At 47.9% G+C, this 9707-nt stretch overlaps 2 protein-coding genes across 9 annotated transcripts in view; one reads left to right on the plus strand and one right to left on the minus strand.

Annotated features, from left to right (window-relative positions):
- SNAP47 (synaptosome associated protein 47) overlaps positions 1–1967 on the minus strand; it is a 31902-nt gene extending 29935 nt beyond the window's left edge. For 4 of the 5 annotated variants that reach the window (XM_087731993.1, XM_087731965.1, XM_087731982.1 and 1 more), the window contains exon 1: positions 1902–1942. The gene's annotated coding sequence lies outside the window, so the exon portion shown is untranslated. Of the gene's footprint in view, positions 1–1901 lie in introns of all 5 variants that reach the window. The other variant, XM_087731998.1, reaches the window with a different exon arrangement.
- A 114-nt stretch (positions 1968–2081) lies between these two features.
- On the plus strand, positions 2082–9707 carry JMJD4 (jumonji domain containing 4). 4 transcript variants are annotated; one of them, XM_087732076.1, is made up of 7 exons: positions 2082–2155; positions 2707–3313; positions 3926–4091; positions 5242–5367; positions 6081–6348; positions 7613–7759; positions 9396–9707. In XM_087732076.1, the coding sequence occupies exons 2-7, from the start codon at positions 3049–3051 to the stop codon at positions 9705–9707; spliced, it is 1284 nt and encodes a 427-aa protein (XP_087588202.1). In that variant the 5' UTR covers positions 2082–2155; positions 2707–3048. The 4 variants fall into 4 exon arrangements, with proteins under 4 accessions (XP_087588202.1, XP_087588183.1, XP_087588193.1 ...); XM_087732057.1 differs by having other exon boundaries at positions 2088–2389; XM_087732067.1 differs by having other exon boundaries at positions 2088–2233.

Below are 9707 nucleotides of genomic sequence, written 5' to 3' on the forward strand. Positions count from 1 at the left end.
AACTAAAGGCCTAAGACGCAGTTCCACCAGGTTTCTACCTCTACGATTCTCCAAAATGATGCTACAAGACATGAAGTACTCGGGGGTGGCCCTCCAAGAGGTACAGCAGGCAAAGACACACAATACCTCTCTACTACATAGAGAGGTACTACTACTACTACTACCTCTCTACACAGAGAAATTCAGCTCCTATCATCTAAAAAGATCAACAGATCCCCACTAAAGAATGGCTCTAGACTAAGGGGCTTCTCCACATCAACGTTACCATCCTTCCGTGGAAAAAACATTGTGATCCCACTCCATTTCTGATACAAAGCAACTTTATAGCAGACCAAAGTTCCACCGACCTCTCCCAAATACATTTAAATACGGGACTGCCGCAGTCCCCATCCTTTAACCCACACCAGCCCCTACAGCATCCAGGTTAAACCTCATCAGCCTTCCTTTCAATCCTGACCCTGTCTCAACATCTCCAACCCAAAACACACACATCCACACTTCCCAAACCTTGCTCCCCTGCCCTCCCCGGGTGCCCTGCCCCACCTCAGGGGTAAACCCTCCTCTGTCCCCCTTCTTTCCTCCCACAACTTGCTCCCTTCTCATTCCCCAATGCCAACCCCAAGACTCACTATGTATTTCCTTATCCCAAGCTAGAACTCCCCCCTCCCAAAAAAACATTTCCATCCCTTTCTCTTCCTTTTTCCCAGTACAAGGAGAACCTTCTTCTTCCTCACCTCAAACACAACACAGTCACCCGCTATACCAGATCTTTCCCCAGTTCCTGTCCTTTTCCCAATACCAGAAGAGACCCCATTCTTTCCCTAATCCTACTAGGGAAAGCCATAGGTCAGTCATCCAAAATCCTTTTCTCCACTGCTAGGCCAGGCTGCACCACAATCCTCATCTCTCCCTCTGCCACAGCTCTAGGGCAAACCGATCTCTAGAGCCCTCTGATCTCTCTTCCCTGGTATCCAGTGATAGGACGCATGGGAATGGTTCAAAGCTGCGCAGGGGAGGTTTAGACTGGACATTAGGTAGCATTTCTTTACTGACAGGGTGGTCAAACACTGGAACAGGCTTCCTAGAGAGGTGGTTGATGTCCCAAGCCTGTCTGTGTTTAAGAGGCATTTGGACAATGCCCTTTAAAATCACAGAATCATAGATTATTTAGGGTGGAAAAGACCTTTAAGATCATCAAGTCCAACCGTTAACCCAGCGCTGCCAAGGCCACCACTAAACCACGTCCCCAAGCACCACATCTCCCCGGCTTTTAAATCCCTCCAGGGGTGGGGACTCAGCCCCTGCCCTGGGCAGCCTGGGCCAGGGCCTGACAGCCCTTTCAGTGAAGAAGTTTTTCCTAATACCCAACCTAAACCTCCGCTAGCACAACTTGAGGCCGTTTCCTCTTATCCTACCACTTGTTACTTGGCAGAATAGATCAACCCCCACCTTGCTCCATGCTTTAATAACATGCTTTAACTTGATCAGCCCTGAACTGGTCAGGCAGTTGGAGTAGATAATCGTTGTAGGTCCTTCCAACTCAAATAACCTATTCTATTCTATCAAACCCTCAAGACCAGACCAACCTTCATGTCTATCCTTCCCCTATCCATAAGTCAGATACCCAAATCCCCGTTCCCATAACTCCCCCCCCCCCGCTTTTAAGCCAGACCCCCCCCATCCCCATTCCTTGCCCCAGGCCAACCTCCAACCTCCAACCTCTTCCTCCTAAGCCTCCTCTCAGGCTTAGGCCAAACCACCCTTCCTACACCCCTACCCAGATACTACCAACCTCCACCTTGCCCCCGAACCTCGGCTAGACCCCCCCAGTGTCCCCAGTGTCCCCCTTTCCCCCAGCCCTCCCCTCCGCGCCCCCGCTCCAAGCCCGACCCTTCACCCACCTCCCTCAGCGCAGCGCAGGCCGCCGGCGACCCCCGCATCACCGCTCTGCGCCTGCACCCTGCGCCCGCTGCTATTGGCTGAGCCGCGCACCGGTGTTCCTCCCTTCTCACCTCCCCCGGGCCCCGCCCGCCGAGCTCCGAGGTTCCGGGAGCGGTCGCGGGAGTCTGTCCCCGCCGCCGCCGCCGCCGTCGCCGCCGCCGCCGCCGCCGCCGCCGCCGCTCGCCCCGGGGTCCTGCCCCGCGGCGGGGCGGGGGTGAGTATCTGTTCCCTGCTGTTCTCTCCGCTCCCGCAGACGCGCGGGTGGACCGAGAGCTCAACGCGGGGACGGCGTGTGCGTCGCCTTGTGGGGTCCGGGTCCCCCCCGGAGCTCCCTGAGGGGGGAACCGCCTCATGGCGGCCCCTTTCCCCCCATGAGCACCCTGGTCTCCCCTTCACCCCCGGTGTCTCACCTCTCCTGAAGCCTATCCCTGCAGGGTAGTGGCCTCAGGTACCCTCGGGCCTCCTCCCTTCCCCTCTGTGCTCAGTTTCCCCCTTGCCTCCCCCAAACACCTCCCTTTTATTCACTATTATATAATTTTTTTTTAACCTATAATTGCTGCCTGGCCCGTAGAGAAAGGTCTGGGGAGGGCGGGGGGTGCCAGAGCTTGTATCTTCTCCTGACAAAGGGATGAGACTCAGTACAGTCACTGGGCTGGAGCGATTTTCCAGGGTCCCAAATATTTAGGGGGTTTCCTTCCCTCCACCCCGGCAATTAGTTCATTTAGCAAGGATATCCCGCTGAAATTAATGTTTCTGCTGTTTCAGGAAGGAACCAGCCTTTGCTGGTCATCCCCAGAGAGCGTCGTCACCCTGGCAAGAAGGAAACGAGGCAAAAGCAACATCTTCACCATCCACAGGGTGACTTTGTTGTCAGATATCCCTCCAGCATTAAGCTTTATAAACTACGGAAGATCCTAATTAACCCAACGTGGTGGGATGCTCCTGCATGACTTCTTGGTTTACCTCTGACCGTTTATATTGTCCTGTGAGTTTTCGTGGATTTAGAGACTCAAGGCACGTTTTAAAGCAATTTTTTTTGCTGTAGCATGACAGGATAGCATCTGGTCACCGCTGTCTTGGCTAAGCCAGGAAGGGTATCCAGCCTGCATGGACAGGGCAACATTCGCCTGTTCCACTGCCTTTTTTCGTGACTACAGCAGTTCATCTCAGGGTGCATTCTGTCTCCCCGGAGGACACGTTGACTTTATTGAAAAAGTAGAATCATTCACGTACTCGGACTTCTTCCGGGATTATTTGATTCCGAACCATCCCTGTATTTTCTCAGCTAAATTCACTGAAGACTGGGGCAGCAGGAGAAATTGGGTTACTTGGGATGGAAAGCCTAACTTTGATCATCTGCTGCAGAAGTTTGGTAAGTCATGGCATTTTTAATACCTAGTTAAAACGTGTATGCTAAATGACAGCTCTTTTTTAATCTTAGGAGTAGAACCACTAGACAAAACCAAGCAATTCTTCAGACTTTTTCCTAAGTTAATACATTCATTTTCTGTACTTACACTTTATGTTTCGCAGATTCCAATCTCGTATTTATTCCCGTAATGACATAAAATAAAAAGCATTGTATAATTTCACCATACCAATTTATATACCTGCTTAGCTTTAGCCAGAGGAGCGGCCTGACACTTTCCCCAGGCAAGGGGAAACTATTCTGTAGTTACAGTGAAATATCTCTTCAGGCTGTAAAATATTAGTATATTTAATAGGAATCAATACCACACTTCTAATGTAGTTTAAGAGGAAAATTCGGGTAACATTAAACAAATAACCTCTGGTCTGAATCATGATTGCCTAGAACGATGGTGTTGGGTGTGAGAGCTGGGCTAGGGATTGTTGCTTTACATGTTTGTACTTGGGATGATAGGGCCCAGGTATGAGAGGCTGCTGCAGTGGATAAGATTGAGGGAGCTCAGTTTCAGCATCAGTTATTCTGTCGCCATGTGGGCTCAAAGAGTTTATATTTCAGGAGAGGCTGTAGTGCCTGTTGCCAACTGTGATGTCAAGGAGTACAATTCTAACCCGAAGGAGCAGCTCCCCTTCAAGGAGTATATAAAGTACTGGAAAGAGTACATTAAAAATGACTACCGTTCATCCCGAGGGTGCCTTTATCTAAAGGACTGGCACCTGAGCAGGTAAGAGAGCACTGTGGAAACCCTTGCATGCCACGCACAGCAAAGAGCTGCTGTGGCACTTTAATGCTCATCTTCTAATGCCTGAGCGTTTAAATGCCGGCAGTGCTGGTTGTTAGCACCTGCCCACCAAAATATCAGTCTTATACTGCACTGTTCTTGAGGTGCGTCACACGACAAGATCCTTAAACAGGTCATTGTTTCCTGAAGAGCCTGACATTCCTGGGCACTTTCCTTTTCATCTATTTTTTAAATGACTGTATGTTATATCCCTGTGGAAACCATGTGGCTGTAACATCTGACTTTCGTTTGATTGCTACAGTGCAAACCTTGCTTCTTAAAAAGAAGGGGGACGTTTCTAATTATGTTTAATTCAGTGAGCGTGCGTCAGTTATAATCCTTTGTTATCCGTTTTTTTTTTTTCTGTTAAACTTTCCAGTTGTTAAAGTTCTCTTCACCCTGTTCTGGCTTTCCTTCTGCTCCAGCCTGCTGCTTGCAAGGTGGATGCATTGTCCCATCCCTATGTCTGTGTAGGACTTTTATGTCTTTTCTCTCAAATCTCTGCTTCCTTAAATGTATCCTGCTCTTAATCCAACTTTCTTGTGATTACCTCTTGCTTTCATTTTTGAGTGTGCCAGTGACTTACAATAGAGGAGGTTTGGCAGTCTCTGCCTCCCTGTTTGTCTGCTCTCCCGGACACCGGTGCTGTGGCTTGCTACAGAAAGTCTGCACGTGCCGCCTAGGATGGGAAAGGGGCAGCACATCCTGTGGGAGGAGGCTATGCACTTGTTGAAAATCCCCCAGCCCGGCTTCCCTCCTAACCCTCACACCCCCAGCCTGTCATCCAGTTGGACAACCAGTCTTGCAGGCGTCTCATCTAAAGAGAAGGTGTTTATTAGGAACTGTCTTTGCCATAATTAGAAGGAATCTCCCAAATAATAGTTAACCTTCACAGCTTTGCTGGGAGACAGAAAAGCACTATTGTGTGCATTTTGTGTGTAACTCGAGTTGTCAGTGATATAAAGGAGATGGCAGCCAAGTATTAGTGGCCTGCTAGAGACCTGATTGGTCTTGGTATCTGGGTTTTGGGAACTGAAGTAGGAGCAATGCTGCATTTTTCTGAGACCGATTTCCAACACATTATCTTTTTAAGAGCTTTCCCCGAGCAAGATGTTTATACAACCCCTGTGTATTTCTCATCCGACTGGCTGAATGAATACTGGGATGCTGTAGCTGTGGATGATTACCGGTTTGTCTACATGGGACCTAAAGGTTCATGGTAAGGCAGCATGGTTTCTGTCATTCTTACATACTCATTTTTGAGATTTAGTATTACAGGGGAATTATCACATTGTACATCAGGATAGCATCATGTTACAGAGGCACTGTGTGGCCATAGGGTAGTGTTGTGCCTGAACCCAGCCAGTCTTGTTTCTCAAGCAGCTCATTTAGTTCTGGATGTGAGCTGTCCTGGTGCAGTCAACTAAAGTGCTTTTGTGCTTCAGAAAGCCCTGAATTGTGCACGCAAATTCTGCAAAAGTTGCCAGCTGGCAACAATAAGGTTTTGGAGCAGAAGCTCCCTGGGGATCATCAGGCATTTGGGATTTGCAGAGTCAACAGAAGCCGTGGAGGGGCGCTGACGAGTTGGTCAAATATTTTGCAGGTGAAAAACTAATTCCAGCATTGGTGATAAAATTGCATTTACAGCGTTCTCATCAGTTCATGTCACAGAATCTCCTGTCATTGAGGTATTTGTGGGACAGATTCAAAACTAGCTGTTGGAGAAGCACAGAAGCTATAAAACACTGCAATACTATGTAGATATAGTGGCCTTTTAATACTCAAGGCAGTCAAATGAAGTGGATGACATTTTGGGATCAGGTTTGCATAGTAAAGGTTGATTTCTGTGTGTATGTCTGATTCTCAGAGACTTTAATTTATCTTACAGCTTTAAGGCATTGGCTTTACTTAAACCTCTGATTTGCCCCACAGGACTCCCTTCCACGCTGATGTCTTCCGTTCCTATAGCTGGTCAGCCAATATATGCGGGAGAAAGAAATGGCTGTTGTACCCCGCGGGACAGGAGGAGTACCTGAAAGACCACCATGGGAACTTGCCCTTCGACGTGACTGCACCTAGTCTTCAGGACAGGAGTGTTTACCCTCGCTACAACCAAAGTCAACCCCCTGTTGAAATTGTGCAGGAAGCAGGGGAGATAGTCTTCATCCCCAGCGGATGGCATCATCAAGTTTACAATCTGGTAAGATAACTGATACTAACCTTTTCATAACAGAGAGAGATAATCAGGCAGCAGGCTTGAATCAGATCAAACTTTTATTGCCACAGCATGTTGTGGATGCTAAAAGTCTAACGGGGCTGCAAAAAAGCTTAGAGAGATTCCCACTCTGCTCTGCCCTGGTGCGGCCTTGAGCACTGTGTGTGGTTTTGGGCCCCACAGTACAAAAAGGATACAGAGCTACTGGAGAGCGTCCAGAGGAGAGCCACGGAGATGGTGAGGGGTTTAGAGGGGAAGCCGTACGAGGAGCGGCTGAAGGCACTTGGTCTGTTCAGCCTGGAGAAGAGGAGACTGAGGGGAGACCTCATCACAGTCTATAGCTTCCTCGCGAGGGGAAGAGGAGGGGCAGGCACTGATCTCTTCTCCCTGGCGACCAAGGACAGCACCCAAGGGAACAGCAGGAAGCTATGCCAGGGGAGGGTTAGGTTGGACCTTAGGAAAAGGTTCTTCACCCAGAGGGTGGTGGAGCACTGGAACAGGCTGCCCCGGGAGGCAGTCACGGCACCAAGCCTGACAATATTCAAGAAGCATTTGGACAACGCCCTCAGCCACATGGTGTGAATTTTGGGGTTGTCCTATGCAGGGACAGGAGTTGGACTCAATGATCCTTGTGGGTCCCTTCCAACTCAGGACATTCTATGATTCACGGAGGAAAGGTCTATCAGTGGCCGCTCAAGATGATGGCTAAAAGCAAGCCTGAACTCATAAGCTCCCTGGGTCATTGACCACTAGAAGCTGGAAGAGCATACAATTGAAGAAGCTGTCTGAACTCTCTTTTCTTATTCTTTACCTCATTAGATGCCACTAGTCACTGAGAAATAGGATGCTAGGTGAGGTGGACTTATGGTGGGGCTGTTAGTCTTGGTTTCTAACTGTAAATGGTAATTTAATAATGGAAAATGCTAGCAAATCGTCTTCATGATTACAAACCAAAATTAACAACCTTGTTCCTTTCTCCCCACCACCTTCTCCCACCTTTGTGCCCTTAAAAGGTATGCTCAGGCAGCGGAACTAGAGACATTTGCCAGTTTACAGAGTGAAACAAGATGTGATTGTTCAGAGACATTAGAAAGAGACAGCCTTTCAGCGCAGTGGTGGCATTGGCGCCAAAGAAGCATTTCCCTTGCTGAGGAATATGATTTTACATTTTGCAGCACCGGTGCTGTTACATCTGTTTTCTTGCACTTTCCCATGTAGATCCTAGTAACCATTTAAATTATTCCTTCAGGAGGATACCATTTCCATTAACCACAACTGGGTGAACGGCTGCAATGTGGCTATAATGTGGTGCTTCCTGCAGGATGAATTAGCAGCTGTCCAGCGGGAAATCGATGAATGGAAGGACCCCATGGATGATTGGCACCTACAGTGCCAGGTATAACAACATGATGCTGGCTGCCTGGCTCTCTGTTAGAGGCTCATATATTTCCAGGGTGCATTGCACCACCTTATGAGTTCTAAGACACACAAGTCCTTAACCTCATACCTGGAATTAGTACATGTTTCATATGGAAGTAGGAACTGATGACAGCTTCATTTTGCAAGAAATCCTATATATAAGATAGAGAGAGAGAGAGAGAGAGATACATATATTACCCCATGCAACGCTACAGGCTGGGGGAGGAGTGGCTGGAGAGCTGCCTGGCGGAAAAGGACCTGGGGGTGCTGGTTGACAGCTGCCTGAACATGAGCCAGCAGCGTGCTCAGGTGGCCAAGAGGGCCAGTGGCATCCTGGCCTGTATCAAGAATAGTGTGGCCAGCAGGACCAGGGAGGTGATGGTGCCCCTGTACTGGGCACTGGTGAGGCCACACCTTGAGTACTGAGTTCAGTGTTGGGCCCCTCACCCCAAGAAGGACATCGAGGTGCTGGAGCGTGGCCAGAGGAGGGCAGCGAAGTTGGTGAAGAGTCTAGAGAGCAAGTCTTACAAGGAGCAGCTGAGGGAGCTGGGGTTGTTTAGTCTGGAGAAGAGGGGGCTGAGGGGAGACCTTATTGCTCTCTACAACTACCTGAAAGGAGGTTGTAGCAAGGTGGGGGTCGGTCTCTTTTCCCTAGTAACGAGTGATAGGACGAGAGGAAATGGCCTCAAGCCGCACCAGGGGAAGTTTAGGTTGGATATGAGGAAAAACTTCTTCACCGAAAGGGTGGTCAAGCATTGGAACAGGCTGCCCAGAGAAGGGGTTGAGTCTCCATCCCTGGAGGTATTTAAAGGACGGATAGACGTGGTGCTCGAGGACATGGTATAGGGATGGACTTGGCAGTGATAGGTTAATGGTTGGACTCGATGATCTTAAGGGTCTTTTCCAACCTTAACGATTCTATGATATAAGAAATACTAAAGTCATATTTGAAAGGGGAAAGGCTTGTGCCAGTGCATATTTGCTATGTCAAGGAGGTTAGGATGTTGTCTGAAAAACTAATGCTTCAACTGCTCTTCTTCAACTATCAAGGTTAGTATTAGCGTCAAGATCAGTCCTTTATGTAGTATTTACATTCCCCTTTATAAATGCTTTTTCATGCAAACGAAAGAACTGATAGACAGACCCCACACAGCAGAACTGGTTTGAAGACCATTCATGATGAAACCATGAATCTGAAACAAGCAACATTAAGGTGAAGGTGGCAGCAGGTTTCTTTGTCTGCAAAGTGATGCTTTCAGAACACGTAACTATACTGAGCAGTGTTGTATGTTGTATGTTTCCAAAATCTTAAGCATGAAACAAATGTAAAGTTTATTTCTGGAGGCTGTTATTGCTGCTAGGTTGATACCCTTCAAAAATAGTTTCAAAAACCACGGCCATTTAGTACTTAGAAGAAACAGACTGTTGTTTTTGGGGCTAGGGGCATTTCAAGTAAGATAAAGAATTTTAGGGCTATCAGGGAATTAAAAAAGCATGATTAAACATGGTTACTTATGATTCCAGATAGTTACTAGCTTGATAAAATATGTTTTTATAATTCTTACTGTAAATAAGAGAGTCGTTTCCATTTCACTATTGTTTTCTTCCCCTAGTTGATCATGAAGTCTTGCACGGGTATAGACTACAAGGAGTTCTACAACTTCCTCAAAGTTATTGCAGAGAACAGGATTTCTGTCTTGGAAAACGGCCTCGATGACGAAGCTTCGGCAAAGAACACTCCAAAAGCTGCCATTTCCACCTTGGGCATGCTCCATGCAGTGTTTGATTTAAAGAGGACTGTGAAGGTGTTAACATCATTGAGTGCTAATGAAGATTTCAAGAAACTAGACCTGACGTCACTTTCTCCACCCCCGGAGGCATTGCTCCACCACTTGAAAGCAGCAATAGATACAGCACTACTCTAA

The sequence above is a fragment of the Nipponia nippon genome, unplaced genomic scaffold (assembly GCF_047370975.1).
Source record: "Nipponia nippon isolate SJK-2023a ecotype South Korea unplaced genomic scaffold, ASM4737097v1 scaffold_1, whole genome shotgun sequence".
NCBI classification, from domain to species: domain Eukaryota; kingdom Metazoa; phylum Chordata; class Aves; order Pelecaniformes; family Threskiornithidae; genus Nipponia; species Nipponia nippon.

Excerpts from the sequence above, each read along its gene's own strand:
- JMJD4 (XM_087732076.1), top strand. The coding sequence starts at position 3,049 with ATGGACAGGGCAACATTCGCCTGTTCCACTGCCTTTTTTCGTGACTAC. Across the intron at positions 3,314-3,925 it reads TCATCTGCTGCAGAAGTTTG|GAGAGGCTGTAGTGCCTGTT; the intron begins GTAAGTCATGGC and ends TTTATATTTCAG. Across the intron at positions 5,368-6,080 it reads ATGGGACCTAAAGGTTCATG|GACTCCCTTCCACGCTGATG; the intron begins GTAAGGCAGCAT and ends TTTGCCCCACAG.